This window comes from Gymnoscopelus microlampas (genome assembly GCF_963454915.1).
Source record: "Gymnoscopelus microlampas genome assembly, chromosome: 21".
Taxonomy (NCBI): domain Eukaryota; kingdom Metazoa; phylum Chordata; class Actinopteri; order Myctophiformes; family Myctophidae; genus Gymnoscopelus; species Gymnoscopelus microlampas.
Window position 1 is genome coordinate 34,863,665 of NC_139958.1, and position 18,803 is coordinate 34,882,467.

General features: G+C 42.6%; 3 protein-coding genes across 3 annotated transcripts; all 3 read left to right on the forward strand.

Annotated features, from left to right (window-relative positions):
• Positions 1-12,690: 12,690 nt before the first annotated feature.
• LOC311037933 (NAD-dependent protein deacetylase sirtuin-2-like) lies at positions 12,691-13,752 on the forward strand (the record flags this gene model as incomplete). The annotated part of the gene is made up of 1 exon (XM_084047227.1): positions 12,691-13,752. The coding sequence occupies one exon, from the start codon at positions 12,691-12,693 to the stop codon at positions 13,750-13,752; it is 1,062 nt and encodes a 353-aa protein (XP_083903353.1).
• A 1,889-nt stretch (positions 13,753-15,641) lies between these two features.
• Positions 15,642-16,223, forward strand: LOC311037934 (transforming protein RhoA-like; the record flags this gene model as incomplete). Its single annotated transcript, XM_084047228.1, has 1 exon — positions 15,642-16,223. The coding sequence occupies one exon, from the start codon at positions 15,642-15,644 to the stop codon at positions 16,221-16,223; it is 582 nt and encodes a 193-aa protein (XP_083903354.1).
• Positions 16,224-17,617: 1,394 nt separating this feature from the next.
• On the forward strand, positions 17,618-18,193 carry LOC311037935 (transforming protein RhoA-like; the record flags this gene model as incomplete). The annotated part of the gene is made up of 1 exon (XM_084047229.1): positions 17,618-18,193. One exon carries the CDS (start codon positions 17,618-17,620, stop codon positions 18,191-18,193), a length of 576 nt encoding a protein of 191 aa, XP_083903355.1.
• Between the last annotated feature and the right edge of the window lie 610 nt (positions 18,194-18,803).

Genomic DNA, 18,803 nt, shown 5'->3' on the forward strand with positions numbered 1-18,803 from the left:
TTATGATAGGTTGAAAATGGGTGAAGTCATCCTTTAAGTACAGTACTTTAGTAAACTCAGTCACTTTCCACCTTATCTGATAAGGCTAAGTAAGTATCATAGATGTTGCAAGAACTTTGGTGGTACAGTGGTAAGATACAGCCCTTGACAAGCAGAGACTGTGAAGTAGTTGGTTCAAATCCACTTTCTGTAAGATGTTCAATGCGCATGAAGATCTTATGAGGTTTGAACCCCCAACCTCCGGTTTATAAACCCCTGACATTATTCTGCACCTCCCTCCTCAGGGGACAGCACTACTAAAAATACTGCCACAGGTGTTTGGTGCTGACAACCCCAACCAATCACTGGAAGCGCTGATGATGGCACGCACGCACGCGCACACACACACACACACACACACACACACACACACACACACACACACACACACACACACACACACACACACACACGCTCTCTAGCCTGACTGTGTGACCACCAGCCATACCAAGCTGACCAAACTATACTGATAAAAAACACCACAAACAGCTTGACCAGCCTGGCACTGTAAACCTAAAACCAGCTTGCAGATATGCTACTTCTGCTAGTTTTTGGACGGACGCTGAAAACCACTAGTAGGCAATCCACTAGATTGCAATCCATATGCAATACTAGTATGCAATCCATGTCTGTCTGTCCCTCCGTCTGTCTCTCTGACTGTCTCTCTCTCTCTCTCTCTCTCTCTCTCTCTCTCTCGGTGTCTAATAAAAGGCAGATGTGTCTCAGAGAGAGTAAGAGACCTGGTCCGGGGGAAGGGGTCCTGACCAAGGGTCCGTATACTGTGGCAAGTTGGGAGTGAAAATGTGTTGCATAGGGGGTGGTGAAAGGAGAGAGTTGATCTTCAAACAGTCTTCAACACGGACCCGTAGACGTGGTCGTCGAAGACGTGATCGTGCGGCTGATGTTGTGTGTGTTCTCTTGAGGATATAATTTAGTCAATCAATACCTCCGTACCACGTGAGAGGATTATGGTGGATTAAAGCTCGCACTTCACAACAGTGTGAGCTTCGCTGATTTGAAGGCACTTGATGCTTGTTATGCAGATCGGCAGCAGGGCAGATTGATCGTTATGACTGCAACGTTTCTCTCATCTGACGCGTGCTTGTTGAACGTGATGCATCACAGATCATCCATGTGTAATCGTGGATTACTATCAGTGTGTTATTACATACCGCCAGAGAGCAACTGACAGAGAGAGGGGAGGGGGGTGGGTAGAGACAGAGACAGAGAGAGAGAGAGAGAGAGACAGGGGAGAGCAGAGAAAGGGCAGGCACGTGTATGTTGGGGGAGGTGTTTGGGGGTCCCGCTTAAATGCTAAACTGCGATATACTGTAGCAGTTCAGTTTTATAGCTTATAGATCGGCTATTTGCGGCAAGCAACACCGTTGTACGGCAAAGTACAGATCAGACTTTAGCAGTGGTGGACAGTAACTAAGTGCATTTACTTACGTACTGTACTTAAGTACAATTTTGAGGTATTTGTACTTTACTTGAGTATTTCCAATTTCCAATACTTTTACTCCCCTACATCTCAGAGGCAAATATTGTACTCTTACTCCACCACAATGATTTGAAAACTTTAGTTACTAGTTACTTTGAAGATTTTGACTATTATTACAAAACATACGTTAACCACTTCAGCCCTATATATTTCGGCCATTTGTAGATCGGCTGTTTTCAAAAGATATTTATACATTTGAAAACTTGAAATGGGACATTCTGCATAATGAGTACTTTTACTTTTGGGCCCCAAGTATATTTTGATGCCAATACTTTTGTATTTTAACTCAAGTACATTTTGAATTCCGGACTTTTACTTGTAACAGAGTATTTCTACATTGCAGTATTGATACTTTTACTTAAGTAAAAACATGTGAGTACTTTTTCCACCACTGGAGAGAGTCAGTCAACGTAGCCTACTTGATTTCGAGACGGTAAGCCTAGAAGGCTGTTTTCTGCATGCTCTGCGTGCTGCAGCGGGCCCCACGCAGCAGCAGACATCAGCGTGGCGGGAGGTACGGAGCGCGTCGCATTCATTAAACTCAGCTGTGTGGAAAAAACCCCGCCACCTTGAGAGAATGTCGGTGTCAGGAAGCAGGAGTGTGGTTTGTTGCTGCCGTTCGGTCTGGGGACCGCGGGGGAGATAAACCAATGGGAAACGCCGTAACGCTGCCTCAAAGGGCCACAGTGGGAATGTGTCCCCTAAAAGCAAAGCCGGCATGTGTGCGTGTGTGTGTGTGTGTTGGAATTACTATACTGTACTTGTGAGGGCCAAAGTATGGTAGAATTTGAGAAATAGACATTTTTAGGACAAATTTCCTGGTCCTCACAAGTGAAATGGCTGTTTTATGGTTAAAACCACAGATCTTTAGAGTTAGCCGATCTACAAGCACACCGGCCTTTTCGGCTTTAGGCTTATGGTTAAAAATGACAACAACAACTAACAAAAAAAGCAAAATAGCATTCATAAAATGACCATCCTAAATGTTGATGTCCTTAAAATCCCTTTCTCAACTGTACACAAAAGTACACATACTCAGAAGTACACATACTCCGATTTTTTACTGTACCCATTAAGGCCAGAGGTTCCGATTCTACAAAACGTCTTCTGAAAAAACCTATGTTGCTATAATATCAGTGGTGCTCAATCTTTTTCATGTCAAGGACCCCCAAAATTATATGTATTTGCCCGCCAACCCACATCTGTTTTGTTCCAGGGACCCCCCAGAAGCAAAGATTTGAGTTAAAAATGTTTGCTATAATAAAAAAATATATTCAAAGATTTGCACACGTTTTCACGATTTTTCAAAAATAGCAGATCTTCAAGCTCATAGCACGGCACTTGGTGCCGCACTATGAGCTTGTAAATCTGCTATTTTTGAATAGCCAAAGTATAAAATAATGGTTTAAGTGGTTACACAGGTTACACCTGTGTTCCTGGTTTTAAGTAAAAGTAGTAACAAAACAATGTAGAAATACACATTTTCACCCCTTGACTTCATATAATTGGTCCTCACTAATGCTCATTATAATATGGTACCATCTAAAGGAAACTGCAGGCTCTCTATTCCTGGAAAGTTAGCATTATTAGAAGCCATAGACCAATTATTTGTTTACCAACATTGAGACTGGATGCACAGGTGATTGTTTCATGCAATCAATTCTCAACCTGTTGTTTCGGGGTGCGCTGGTTTCAGCACACCCCGACCCCCTCTTGTGTGTTGGCTAGTGCTGCGCGCCCTCGCGAGACCTGACAAAATGGGTTTGACGCTTGCTCAGTATGACGCTTGCAACCAGTGTGACGTCGTCTGTTAAGGGGTCTATCGGCCTCGCATTAATAAAGAACATTTAAAACAAATATGAAATCTTTTTTGAAATGATCAAACCTACCTACCGATGATGTCACTGGTAGGTGGGTTTCTGAGCTATCCACTGAGACACAGAGTGAATAGACAGAAATGGTGCCATCTTATGAGCATTAGTGAGGACCAATTATATGAAGATTTGTTGAAAACGGGTGAAGTGGTCCTTTAAGTAAAAGCGCTTTAAGTAGACCTTAAAGGTGTAGTGAAATGAAAAATATGTTTTTCACACTTTTAGAGCATATCCGTGGTCATCATATGGGCATACCTAACAATAGATGCCAAAAAAATGAAAAAAAAATGATTTTTGTGAATTTTTACATCTAAAGTCCCTAAAAAGCCAATCTTAATTACTTCCTGTAAACGAAAACGTGCTGCGTGATGACATAATACAGCCTTCACGAATATAAATGAATCTTGATTACATGCACCTGTTTGATTCCCATAGCTGCACGTTCTTCAAACACAGCTGATTTTAATTACAGAGATACTCCGTTTTGAATCTCATTGAAGATGAGTGTATTACTCATTTTAAACTTCATCTGCACACTAAAATATGTATCTGAAAACATTATAGGTTAGAAATAAGCCAGGTAGTAGCAAACGTGCTTCACTGGCCGTCTCTCTCTCACTTGTAAACAAACACTAGCCGTGTGCCAGCACGGCTGAAGTGATTGAGATCCAACGTCCCATAGCCTGAAGGGATGGGACCTTCTGATTGGTTTAGAGTCGTTGAGCCAACGTTTGGGGCTGAACCTTCAAAATAAAATGACCGAAAATGTCACTTCAGTGCGTCTTTAAATGAATATGTGCAAGTGCATGTTTTGTAACAATCTACATCAGCAAAGTAACTAGTACCTAAAGCAGTTAGATACTTGTAGTGGAGCAGAAGTACAATAATTGCCTCTGAGATGTAGCGGATTAGAAGTATTGAAAAATGGATATACTCAAGTAAAGTAAAAGCACATCAAAGTTGTACGGCACTAGAGTAAATGTGCTTAGTTTTATTTTTTTTAATGATGATGATGGAGATGAAGAGCTACCTTGACAGGCATTCAGTGTCCTGAAGGCAGATGTGTATCTGAGCTGAACACTTTACAGTACATCTAACGTACTTAACAGATTGCCCTTGCTACCAATGTGACACCTTTCTAATTCATAATCCTGCATTTGTACTGATTAATATTCCTGTCATCTTGGTCTTAAGAAGATCCTATGAGGCTTGTTAATTTGATCCCACCAGTAGAGCTCAAATAAAAACTCCACTTCAATTCTCAACACTTCCTCTCCCCGAAAGTTTCTTTCTGCCCTCTTCAATTTTAGCTGAGGGCTCAAACAGATGGAATTGGGTGACGGACCGTGGAAAATGAATCGTCGCGGGAATGAGATGTAATATCAGGAGCCAAACAATTGTGCCGTCTCTTTTTGAAGTTGTAACCTTTGTCCCCGTGGCTGTGGAGCTGCGAACCTTAACCTATTAAGGCCGGGAACGCAGCTGTGTCATTTTTAGATTTCTTTGGCTATTTTTGAGGAAAAAAAGTTGTGAAACAAATCTTTGAATATGTATATACATTTTTAACTCAAATCTTTGCTTATGGGGGTCCCTGGAACAAAATGTTTTCAGACGGGGGTCCGTGGCCAAATACATATCATTTTGGGGGTCCTTGACATGAAAACGCTTGAGCACTACTGATTATAACGACATACGTTTTTTCTAAAAACTGTTAGTATTTAGAAGACATTTGTAGAATTCCCCAGAACCAGATTAGAGTTAAACATTTTCGCTTTAAAAAAATATATATATTCAAAGATTTGCACAAATGTTCACGATTTATCAAAAAATAGCAGATCTACAAGCTCATAGCGCGGCACTCGGTGCCGCGCTATGAGCTTGTATATCTGCTATTTTTGAATAGCCAAAATGAATCTAAAAATGACACAGGTGCGTTCCCGGTCTTAATGAGTTATGGACAAACCCATTTCAAAAAACGGTTGTGGAAAATCATGCTGGTTTCCTCTCAGCGTGAGTGTACGTGCGCGACGGCGCACGCACGCGCGTGTACCCATGCGTGTCCACGCGCGCGCGTGTGTGTGTGTGTGCGTATGTACGTGCGCGCGTGTGCGGACAGGGAGGGGACATACTGTATTACTGGTCTCCCCGTATTCCCATAATAGAGACCACACAATGGCGCACTGGCCAATTCTCTGCCCTGCTGTTAAAATGAAATCCTATTGAGTTTTTATGTAGGCCATCTGTAAGTCTACTCAAAACTCTAAAAATAAAGATGGAGACGGAATAGAACATATTCAAACCCTCTCTTCCCTCTTCCCCTCGCTGCTGTGAGCTGAATGGGATCTATGAGAAGGGGGAGGTGAGCCAGAGAAAACACAGAATACAGTGCTATGATTGACTGGAGGCCAGTTAAATGGGCTAAATCTATTATTCAGACACATGTACTGTAGGCTACAGCGAGTCCATAACCAGAGGGTGGGAAATCAATAGTGGCAAAATGGCCTTTGTGATGTATGAAGGGCCATTATGCTGCCATCCAAGAGAATGCCATCCCCGCTGCAATGACGAGTAATGTTTTGCTGCGTGTTTTGGTTTTGTTTATTCTTTTTTTGTAATCCTATTGTGATGATGGCCTTTCTTATTCTTGGTTGCCTCAGTATTTCAACACATTGGCATTCTCTCTGGGGTTTGAGCAGTGGCTTCTTGCAACTGTTTGGTAATATGACAAAGCAAATATTATGGTTCGCCCCATGTCGGTCGGCAGTGGTGGAAAAAAGTACTTGTTTTACGGAAGTAAAAGTATCAACACTGCAATGTAGACGTACTCCGTTACAAGTAAAAGTTTGGTGTTCAAAAGGTACTTGAGTAAAAGTCCAAAAGTATTCGTACCAAAATCTACTTAAAGTACCAAAAATAAAAGTACTGAAATGTTTGAAAATAGCCTAGGTATAAAATAAGACTAAAGTGGTTAATGTATGTTTTATAATGTAATAATTTATATCTGCAAAGTAACTAGTAACTAAAGTTTTCAAATAATTGTAGTGGAGTAAAAGTACAACATTTTTTCTCTGAGATGCAGTGGAGTAGTAGTAAATACTCAAGTAAAGTACAAATACCTCAAAATTGTACTTAAGTAAAGTACTTGAGTAAATGTACATAGTTACTTTCCACCACTGTCGGTCGGAACCCTTGTACATCCAAAACTGTTACGTTTCAGGAAATGGAACAGAAACCTGTGTTCCAATGGATCCAATTAAGTTATTATTTAGTCACTTGTTAAGACCTTTCATTGGTTAAATATTTATAAAACCGACAAACAGACTTAACCACTTTCAAGCTGCCGTCCCCGTTTTGGGCATGTCATTATTGTAGGTGTGATGCGTCGTGAGCTTGTAGATCGGCTATTTTTGCTATTTTTGCGTGACACTGTCATACGACAAAACACGGAGCACTGATTTGTGAAAACAAAAACATTAAAACCTCTTATGTTCAAATCTTTGTGCGAATGGAACTTTTTTTCTCTCTCCAAAAATGGAATTGTCTGGAAGCACACATTAACATGAATGCAACGTATTATTAGCAAAGATAATGTGTAAACAAACAAAGAAAAAACTACTTACACAACACTGGTAGATAGTGATGTCAACAGATCTTGATGTAACAAACAGCTCAATTATAGTGAGCTAGCTGTGAATCAAGTTGCAGGAAAGATTTCTCAATAAAAATAATAAAAATAGATTTTAATATGTAACACAGTTTTATACATTATATGTAGTGGCGGTCCCTCCTTCATCTCGCTCTCAGCTAAGGGGTTTTTGGCCTGTCAAACACAGAAGACCCCTGCTCTACAGCAATGATTCTGAATATAGAGCAATTTAACACTTATTTTATGAACCACTTTTAATGGACCCTTATGCTGCGTTCACACTGGTAACCGGAAGACTCAACCCAAAACAAGCTCGCCTCCATTTTTTTCACAGACCAGCGGTTCTTGTATTCTTGTATTATTATTTTTTTTACTGAGGATAGGGTTAGAAATAAGTTTAGGGTTAGGCATAATTTGAGTTTACTGAGGTTACGTTTAGGAATAAGGTTAGGTTTAGGAATAAGGTTAGGTTTAGGAATAAGGTTAGGCTTAGGCATAGTTTTACTGAGGTTACGCTTAGGAATAAGGTTAGGTTTAGGAATAAGGTTAGGTTTAGGAATAAGGTTAGGCTTAGGCATAGTTTTACTGAGGTTACGTTTAGGAATAAGGTTAGGTTTAGGAATAAGGTTAGGTTTAGGCATAGTTTTACTGAGGTTACGTTTAGGAATAAGGTTAGGTTTAGGCATAGTTTTACTGAGGTTACGTTTAGGAATAAGGTTAGGTTTAGGCATAGTTCGCTGAAGTTACGTTTAGGAATAAGGTTAGGTTCAGGCATAGTGTTTGACCAAGTATTTAACCATTTCCACCCTACTTTTGTCTACACACAATTCCTGCTCATAATGGGGGAAAACTAAGTATTTTACGTCCGTTCCATCGGATGCACGCTTGATGGTGGTTCTCAAAGTGGGGTCCGGGGACCCCCAGCGGTCCATTGGGGGGGTTCCAGCGGGTCCCCAGCTAAAGTGGTTAATGTTGCATCACAATCATGTTCACAACTTTATCCATTTATATGTTTGCTATTCAAAAATAGATTTAGATTATTATTACAAAAAAACATACAATAACCACTTCAGCCCTAAATATACTTTTAGCAGACCTACAACAACGCGCTGAGACGCGTTGTGAGCTTGTAGATCGGCTATTTTCAAAATATTTGTATACATATTGAACTTGTGAAAAGGGACATGCTGCATAATGAGTACTTTTACTTTTGGTACTGAAAGTACATTTTGATGCCAATACTTTTGTGCTCTTACTCAAGTATATTTTGAATACCGGACTTTAACAGGGTATTTCTACATTGTGGTATTGGCACTTTTACTTAAGTAACAAATGGGAGTATTCTTCCATCACTGGTAAATTGTCTGTAACTCAGAGAGTTAAGTCTCAGAGTTACACAGTAAATGAACGCAGAGAGTCTGATCCTCCTGGGCAGGGCTGTGAGCGGTGGGGTTACAGTAACTGCAACAAAACACAATAACAACATGATTTACGCACGTCGAAGCACCAGGGACCAGAGTTGCCATGTCTGCTTACTATAAGCAACTTTGGGCTTGTTTTTCTGTAAAGTTGCTTGTAAATAGGCTATTGGTGGGTCGGTGTTTTTTTTTGGGGCTTGTTTCTAAAGTGTGGTTGCTTATTTGGGCTTCCTTCCCGAAATGTGTGGTTCTCAAACATTTTCATGTCAAGGACCCCCAAATGTAATTGTCTGCGTATCCCATCTGAGAATGTTTTGTGCCAGGGACCCCCGTACCAGATTTATGTTGTTAAAATGTTTTGTACGTTTTTTTGGGGGGAAAATAGCAGTCGCATTGCGACGCGTTGTGAGCTTGTAGATCGGCTATTTTCAAATAGCCGATGTATGTAGGTTTAAAGCAGAAGCGTATGGAGCTCTGGCCCAGTCCAGCTGCTGAAGGACGAAGGCGAGAAAAAAATAAATTCTGCTCCTCCGACAACAGATAATAGATACATTGGCTGCTCCAGTCGCACCTTTTACCAATAAGCTACAAAAGTTGCCGACTCGTGCATATCAATGGTCCATGTGTGACCTGTTAAGTACGGTACTCTGTAGGGAGGCATAGGCTACTGTCAGTTGTCCTGAAGCAGTCCTAAGAATGGAATGGATAATGGTCCTGGGATTCATGAATTAAAGTAAAGAGGTGATGTGACTTGCGACTATACCTGTTGAGTCTGTCTGTGTGTGTGTGTGTGTGTGTGTGTGTGTGTGTGTGTGTGTGTGTGTGAGAGTGTGTGTGTGAGAGCGCGCGCGCGCACTCACTTGCTACAAGTGACACGGATCTATGTAGATTATCAACACAGTATTATGGTGTTAGTAAAGGCTGTGTGTTGTTACTGTTGTTTTATGGTTGTTTAATTAATTAATTAATTATTATTTTTTAAATCGCCCGCCACCAAAATTCGCCCTTGTGGCCCACACCGCATCGGCCTGGCACAGTCAAAATTGTAATCCAGCCTACGCGGGTGGTTAAAAGGGCTCATGTGGCCTATATAGTCGCTTCTTTTGGGCTCGTTTTTCATAGACCTGGTTGCTTATTTATCTCGCAAAATCTGGCAACAGTGCCAGGGACGGAACAGTCCTCTCCGGGCGCTATACGATGGCAGGTGTTCCTCCCAGCCTGGGCCCCCGGGGGGCCTCGCGGGCCCACCTGGCATGTACACGCTTACGCAACAGCATGCGCTCCCAAGAGTCAGCTCACAGACAGGCCACAACATACACATACACACACTGCACGCACACATGCACACACGCACGCACGCACAAACATGCATGAATGAATGCATGCGCACACATGAAATTAGTACAAAGTTAAATGGAGCGGTCGGTAGTGTCGGGTAATCTCTACGCAGTGAAATCTTTGATATTCATTTCAAAAAGGTAAGGAAGTAAAGTAATGCACTGTTTCCCAAACTACGGGTCGGGACGCATGTGTGGGTCGCACTCACATTTACATGGGTTGTGAGTGAATATCCCTCTTTTTATTAGTTTCCTACCATTTATTTTTATTATTTCAAAAGATTAAAGAAAATCAAACATTATCAGAACTTCTATAAAAAAAACTCATTTATACGTTTAAAAAATAAGACTAGTGAAAATGGCCAATCGGCTATTCGGCTATTTTCATTAGCTTGGGTCCCAGGGAGACATACAAAAAAATCGAGCTAAAACGTTTGGGAAACACTGAATAATGCATTACTTTATAAACTGGGTAATGCTTTACGTTACTATGCATTACGTAGTTAATTATGCACTATAGTGCATAAATGTGTGTGTGTGTGTGTGTGTGTGTGTGTGTGTGTGTGTGTGTGTGTGTGTGTGTGTGTGTGTGTGTGTGTGTGTGTGTGTGTGTGTGTGTGTGTGTGTGTGTGTGCGCGCGCGCGTGCGTGTATGTATGTGCAAGCGTGCATGTGTAAGCACATGTGTTTGTTGGTGTGTGTGTGTGTGTGTGTGTGTGTGTGTGTGTGTGTGTGTGTGTGTGTGTCTTTGTGTGTATACATACTTTGGGTAAACACACTGTATATGTGCACTACATATCAAAATGAACGAGAGAAAAAACTACGAGGACAAATACCGTTGATTATGAATAATCGGGGTCGTTCCCACCAGACTGGATGACGCAGAGAGCAGAAAGAATGCACTGTTAACACACTGAATAATGTGTCCATCAGTCTGACATGACACACCATGTAATTACAATACACATCACACCGCCTTGCACTGCATGGCTGCCTGCTGGAGCTGCTTATTGTCAGGAGGCATGACCTCTGCTCAACACGCACGCACGCACGCGCGCGCGCGCACACACACACACGCACACACATACACACACACATACACACACACACACACACACACACCGGATGACAGACAAGTGCCCACGGTGCATGCATGCATGCACATGCAGGCGAGCACTCGCATACACATAAATGCAAGTATATACCCCCCCACACACACACACACACACACACACACACACACACACACACACACACACAAACACACACACACACACACAATGCACAGCGCTGTGTTTGCTCTCCAGAATTCCTTTCTTTGTGTGCTGGAATTCCGGTGACCTCCTGTATGTTTGACATTCCATACCGTTGTACGCCTGTTCTTTGTTAATTAGGCCGAATGTTTTTATTGCCTGACTAATTAGCACGTATCATTACAATGTAGTGACACCTGGCTCGGGGAGAGTCTATTTAGCGAGGGCAGGGAGACAGGCAGCAGTTTCCAACGCTGCTCCCAGTCTGTGGTGGAACAAGTATTTAGACCGTCTGTTTCCCAGACGACCTCTCCACCCACTCAGCTACGGTCACCACCATGTCCGTGTCAGTGTAACGCAGTGGTGTAAAGTAACTAAGTACATTTACTCAAGTACTGTACTTAAGTACAATGTTGAGGTATTTTTTACTTTACTGGAGTATTACCAATTTTCAGTACTTTTACTTCTAGTTCAGTACATCTCAGAGGCAAATATTGTACTTTTACTCCGCTACAATTATTTGAAAACTTTAGTTACTAGTTACTTTGCAGATATAAATGATTATATTATAAAACATATATTGACCACTTTAGCCCTATAACATATGTAGGCTATTTGAAAATAGCCGATCTACAAGCTCACAACCCATTGCATTGCGCCGCGTTGTGAGCTTGTAGATCTTCTATTTTCAAACATTTTAGTACTTTAATTACTTGTAATACTTTAGGTATATTTTGATGCCAATACGTTTGTACTTTTACTCAAGTAACATTTTGAACACAGGCCTTTTACTTGTAACAGCGTATTTTTATATTGTGGTATTGCTACTTTTACTTAAGTAAAATATCTGCAGAAACCAGCTAACTCCAAAATGTAACATTTTCAGGAAATGACAAAAACAAAACAAAAAGTGGAGTTAGGAGGTTTTGTTCATCATTGATAAGAACAGCTGAATGGACCTCCAAGCTCACAATGAGGTTGGACGTCAAAAGGGGGTGGAGCCTGGAGTCAGCAAAACCAGCTAACACACACCTTTGGTGGAGTTAGCTGGTTTAGCAGAAAGTTATAGGATTCAATGGATTTAGCTGGTTTTGTCAGAAGCGCTTTTTAATACTTTTCATTGGTTCAATATTATTTTTGCCAGACCCAGGGGGTCGGCCTACATGAGGCTTTGTCTGTCGGTCGGTCGGTCGGTCGGTCGGTCTGTCCCTCTTTTCCTCTGCACACACGTCATGCGAAGTCCGGCCATTCAGATTTCAACCACTAGGGGTCTGGCAGTACCAGGTCTTCTGGTTCCCTTGTTACCAACACACAGACGTAAAGGGTGTTCAATAGCACTGATTTATGGAAAAGAATGCAAAAGCGCCAAAATGGAGTTAGCTGGTTACTGCCGGACAGAAACGATATGTTTGTACTTCTTCCACCACTGGTGTAACGTCATTGTGTATATTCTTTGTAATGATGTCATCACGCCACAACATCACATCCTTTAAAATGAGTTAATAAACAAGTCACATAAACAAAACTTCAGCAATAATTTGGACACAGTACTAATATGGAGTCGTGCTAAACCGAGCCGTTAATATTCTTTTCATATTAACATTTATGAGAGTAGACGGATAGATGTCTAAAGCACCAGAGACTCCTGAAAGAGAAAAGGAGGATCGTACTCCTGAACCAGAGGATTGGTCTGACGATAGCAGTGAAGGAGCGGCTTCTGGAGAACCGGAAATGGACTTCCTGCGTAACCTGTTCTCCAGATCCCTGGCTGTGGGCTCAGCAGAGAAGGTTCTGGGTGAGCTCACTCTGGAAGGGGTCGCTCGGTACATACAGAGTGGCAAAGGTAAAAACATTATCTGCATGGTGGGAGCAGGAATATCCACGTCGGCCGGCATCCCTGACTTCCGGTCGCCGGAATCTGGCCTCTATGCCAGTATGCAGAAATACAACCTGCCTTACCCAGAAGCCATCTTCCATATAGATTACTTCAAGAAACACCCTGAACCATTCTTTGCCCTGGCCAAGCAACTGTACCCGGGACAGTTTAAGCCGACTGTGTGTCATTACTTCATGAAGCTGTTGAAGGACAAGGGGCTCCTGAGACGCTGCTACTCCCAGAATATCGACACCCTTGAGCGTGTGGCAGGGCTGGAGGGGAAAGACCTGGTTGAAGCCCATGGAACGTTCTACACCTCCCACTGTGTCGGCTTCTCTTGCCACAAGGTGTACAACCTCGACTGGATGAAAGAGAAGATCTTCACCGATGACATCCCCAGATGTGATAAGTGCAGGAGTCTGGTCAAGCCAGATATAGTCTTCTTTGGAGAAAACCTCCCTGTACGGTTCTTCACGTCAATGAAGATGGACTTTCCCCGTTGTGACCTTCTTATCATCATGGGTACATCCCTGCAGGTCCAACCATTTGCCGGTCTTGTCGGCAAAGTTTCTAAAAACTGTCCCAGGCTGCTCATTAACAAGGAGAAGGCAGGAGAGGTGAAGCCCCTGTTTGGGTTGATAGGTTTTGGAAGAGGGATGGACTTTGACTCAGACAAGGCTTACAGAGACGTAGCTCACATCAGTACTTGTGATGATGGCTGTTTGGCTCTGGCTGATCTGTTGGGATGGAAGGCAGAGCTAGAAGAGCTGGTGAAGAGAGAACATACCAAGATTGACAGCCATGAATAAGAACACAGTTGAGAGCAAAGCAAAGCTAGGCGTCGGAGGAGGGGGTCAGAAGGGCCTGAATGTCCCCCCACTATTGGGAAGACACTATTGCGATCGAGTGGTCTATTTATTTATTTATTTTCCCCGACCGGCGCTGGTCTAGCACCCCACCGTTTCCCATTGTGTTGCATCGTTGTTGTGTATTGGCTGCATGCTTGCCTCTCACGGCAATGACCGTTCTGTTACTGGCTATAGTTGCTCTCTCAACTCGACCAACTAGGTGTCAGACAAGCTAATACACAGCAAATAGTTGTTCTTTGGCTGTGGGTGTGAAAGAAGGGGCTGCAAGAATCAAGTGCTGCTATGATAGACTGACCAAGGATGAGATTACTGCAACCAATATATATGGGGGAACAAAGTTCTTGGATTCCTTATTAATCGAGGTGAAAACATGCAGTTTAATATCATTGTCAATGTCTCTTATTGTAGACTGCTACAGCATGGAGTAGCCTAGAGCTGACATCTGGCAGACTGTGTTAGAACAGCATTTTAGGTTTGTCGGGTCTATAACATAATGGGTGCCATCCTGGTGGTTTCTTTTATTTCTGTCGGCTCCACAAGGATCTCGGAACCAATTTCAGGGGTCCATTAGGGTTTGGGTACATCATTTTGAACCTGTGAAGAGCTCTATGTGTATAATATAATTTATAATCTATTGTTCAATATGTATTCTCACTTCCTTATTACTAAGTGATGTTTATTAAAATGCAATATGTTTCATGTAGTTCTTCTAACTTTCACTTAAGCTTTAATGTGCCTTAAATAGAAAGTCTGAAAATGACTTTAACATTAACAATCTGGCCTTTATCCAGAGCTACTTAGTGGTTATAGTATGTTAATTAAAATCCAAGGAGTCCATTTGGTTACATTTGTATACTCTTCGGAGCTACCCCAAAGCTGATATAGTGAAAGTCATGACGTCACCGTCGATCCGACCGCAAACGTTGATCCCAGGCTAACAAGGAAGAGTAATCAATGTCATTGTAATGTCTTGCAGTGGTGTGACAGTTCGGAGTTCAGAGATAGATGTGCCAGAGTACCCGTTGCACCCATCTGTCTGTCTGTCTGTCTGTCTGTCCCTTTTATGCCCATATATGTAGATTTCTATATCTGTCTCATGTCCATATATGGAGATATCATCTGTCTCTGCCTGTGTCACTTTATGCCCATATATGTAGTTCTGTGTCAGCAAAGCCCAAATATGGAGTCCAGGCCAGTCTATGATCGCAGTACTATGGCATCATATTGATGGCATCAGTATGCTCCATGTATGGGGATTTATCTACAACTTTTGACAACCATTGATCCGGATCATCTACAATAGATACATGGGGACACAGACAGACTCACTCAAACGCACACGGAGATCTGTGTACTTTATAGGATTCAATGACAAATCCTGACCGTGGTCCACCGCCCCATCTCTATGACTCAGATATAAAACCATATATAGAGTTCCCACTGCAGCTACACCCAAATATGGGTCATCATACTCAGACATACTCAAACTAAGGATCCATATACATTTTTTGTGTACTCTGACAAGGCCACTATGACTCAGACATATTGGTCGGATCGTCTGAAGACATTTCACTGTGTCTTATATTTGTTGAGTTTTGGTTGCTATGGTTACCTGATACTGTTGATCAGAGTACTGGTAGGGTTTTTTGATGTCACGGATCCCCATATTTGGGCAGGACTGACAGTCAGACTGACATCATAGTGACATAGCTATGATGCGAGCATCAATAGCAGAGCTTAATACGGGACAACGCAATAGGGTTGTGGCAGTATCGTGAGAGACATTGAGTGATCACCACCTCAACGGACACCCCATTAGAGCAGTGACTATGGCAGAAATTAAGAAAAAGATTGTAATAGTGGGAGATGAAGCCTGTGGGAAGACCCGTCTATACAAGGACCCCTTCCCAGAGCCAGAGGTGTATGTGCCTACAACTTTTGAGATCGAAGTCGCTAACATTGAAGTGGATGGCAAACCTCAACTAGCGCTTTGGGATACAGGCGGTAATGAAGACTTAGACAGACTGCGTCCTCTTTGTTACTCCCATGCTGATGCCATTCTCGTGTGCTTCTCAATTGATGACCCGGGCAGTCTTGAGAATATCCTGGAGAAGTGGGCCCCAGAAATGAGGATCTACTGCCCTGATGCTCCCATTGTTTTGGTGGGAAATAAAATGGACCTGCGCAATGATGAGCACACCCGTAGGAAGCTGGCCAAAACGAAGCAAGAACCTGTGAAACCAGAGGAGGGCCGTAAGATGGCAAACAGGATTGGTGCCTTCGCGTACATGGAGTGCTCTGCAAAAACAAAGGATGGTGTGAGGGAAGTTTTTGAGATAGCCACCAGGGCTGCACTACAGGCTCGGCAGAGGAAGAAAAGAAAGAAGAGATGTAAATGTCTTCTAATGTAAATGGCAGCACATGGGGACTACTTAATGCATGGATCAAAGGGACACCCACACAGAGGTTTATACTACATGGTGCAAAACTTTACTTTTTTGTCTTAAGCTTAATAAACACAAAACAAAAGTTTTTTTCAGTATTAATTTTTACTTTATATTTTATTATAGAGTTACTAGAGGTTCAGGTGGATGTAGAGTTCAGGCCGCTGTGCCAACCCTCACACCTACATCACACCGCCGATCCGACTGATATGCCCAAATATGGACATCCCTGTCTCTGTCAGTCTTTGTCCCTTTTATGCCCATATATGGAGATCCTTGATGTCATCAGTATATGACCCTATATGGGCATAAAAGGGACAAGGACTGACAGATACAGTCCTTGTCCCTTTTATGCCCATATATGGAGATCCATGATATCATCACTATATACCCATATAGTATGTGCATGCCCCTTTTGTGCCCAAATATGAAGCTGACTGATTTGTCAACTGATTTGTTTGTGCCTGATGCCACGATGACACTTTGAGGTTAGACAGCATACTCCATATATGGGGATTTGGGGATTACATACATTTTTGGACAACCGCTGATCCAGATCATCTATAGGCTTCAATGACAATCCCGACAACCCCCCCGTCACCATGACTCAGGCTTAAAACCATAGTTTCCACTGCAGCTACACCCAAATATGGGTCATCATACTCAAACAAATCATATAAGGATCCTTATACATTTTCAAATGAATAAGGATCCACATAAATGCGGGTACAACTAACTTAGAACTCCCGTCGTTATGGTTACTACTGTGATTCGGTCGTGTAGGCGTTGTCCGGAAACCGCTGATCTGACCATTAGGCCCATATATAGGCATATATGGAGATCCGGTTGTCCAGAGCCACAGATCCGACCATAGGTCATGCACATATATGAGACCACCTGACGTCAAACTCTATGCACGTGCCCAACGTCAAGTCCTTCAGGTTAGACGGTTGTCAAGAAACGCCAATCTGACCTATAGGCCTATATATGGGCATGGTCATGCACTGATGACTTCAGGGATCTCCATATATATTGGGATAAAAGGATAAGGACTGTCAGAAACAGACATCTCCATATATGGGCATAAATGGGACACAGACAGATGGGTACAACGGGTACTCGACAAAGCCACTATGACTCAAGACATATTGGTCGGATCGGCTGAAGACATTTCACTGTGTCCATATTTGTTGATTTTTTGGTTGCTATGGTTACCTGATACTGTTGATCAGAGTACTGACTGTTCTGATGTCACGGATCCCCATATTTGGGTCAGACTGACATCATAGTGACATAGCTATGATGTGAGCGTCAGCAGCAGAGCTTAATACGGGACCACGCAAGAGCGTTGTGGCAGTGGCATGAAGATGAAGATTGTAATAGTGGGAGATGAAGCCTGTGGGAAGACCTGTCTATGCAAGGACAACTTCCCAGACCCAGATGTCTATGTGCCTACAATTTACGAGAGCGAAGTCGCTAACATTGAAGTGGATGGCAAACCGGTTCAACTAGCGTTTTGGGATACAGGCGGTAATGAAGACTTAGACAGACTGCGTCCTCTTTGTTACTCACATGCTGATGTCATTCTCATGTGCTTCTCCATTGATGACCCGGACAGTCTTGAGAACATCCTGGAGAAGTGGGCCCCTGAAATCAGATTCTACTGCCCCGATGCTCCCATTGTCTTGGTAGGAAATAAAATGGACCTGCGCAATGATGAGCACACCCGTAGGAGGTTGGCCAAAACGAAGCAAGAACCTGTGAAACCAGAGGAGGGCCGTAAGATGGCAAACGGGATTGGTGCCTTTGCGTACATGGAGTGCTCTGAAAAAACAAAGGATGGTGTGAGGGAAGTTTTTGAGATAGTCACCAGGGCTGCACTACAGGCTCGGCAGAGGAAGAAAATAAAGAAGAGATGTAAATGTCTTCTAATGTAAATGGCAGCACATGGGGACTATTTAATGCATGGATCAAAAGGAAAAGATCAAAGATTAGAGGTCAAATTCCCCAAGACACCCACACAGAGGTTTATACTACAGGTGCAGAACTTTACTTTTTTGTCTTAAAGGGATAGTTCACCCAAAAAATTACTTATTTTCTATCAATTACACACCCCATGAAGCCTTGAATGGACCCTTCGCTAAGCCCCACCCACTCCACTCTGTGACTGGTGGTGCGAAGTTAGTCACACCCAGGCCTGGCAGCGCCTGACAATCTCTGCTTCTCACCCATTGACTTGCATGTTAAATGATGGCTTTTTCCCTTAAAAATAATCGATAATTTCAGGAGCAAGAGCTTCAAAATCTCTTCTAAATCTAGTCAACAAGGCCTGCAGTAGGCTATGCACTGGACAAATGTGCATGACATTATTTCAATAAACTAAAAACATGGGAAATGTTAGAGGGAGTAAAAGCCATGGATACACGACGGTCGACTGTCACAACCGTCATGGATGAACTTCAACCTGGTGTTTGCACTTTCTCCATTTATGGCCTGTACATCTACATAAACGTTCATATTTCAAATATAAAGTATCCCATGGCCACG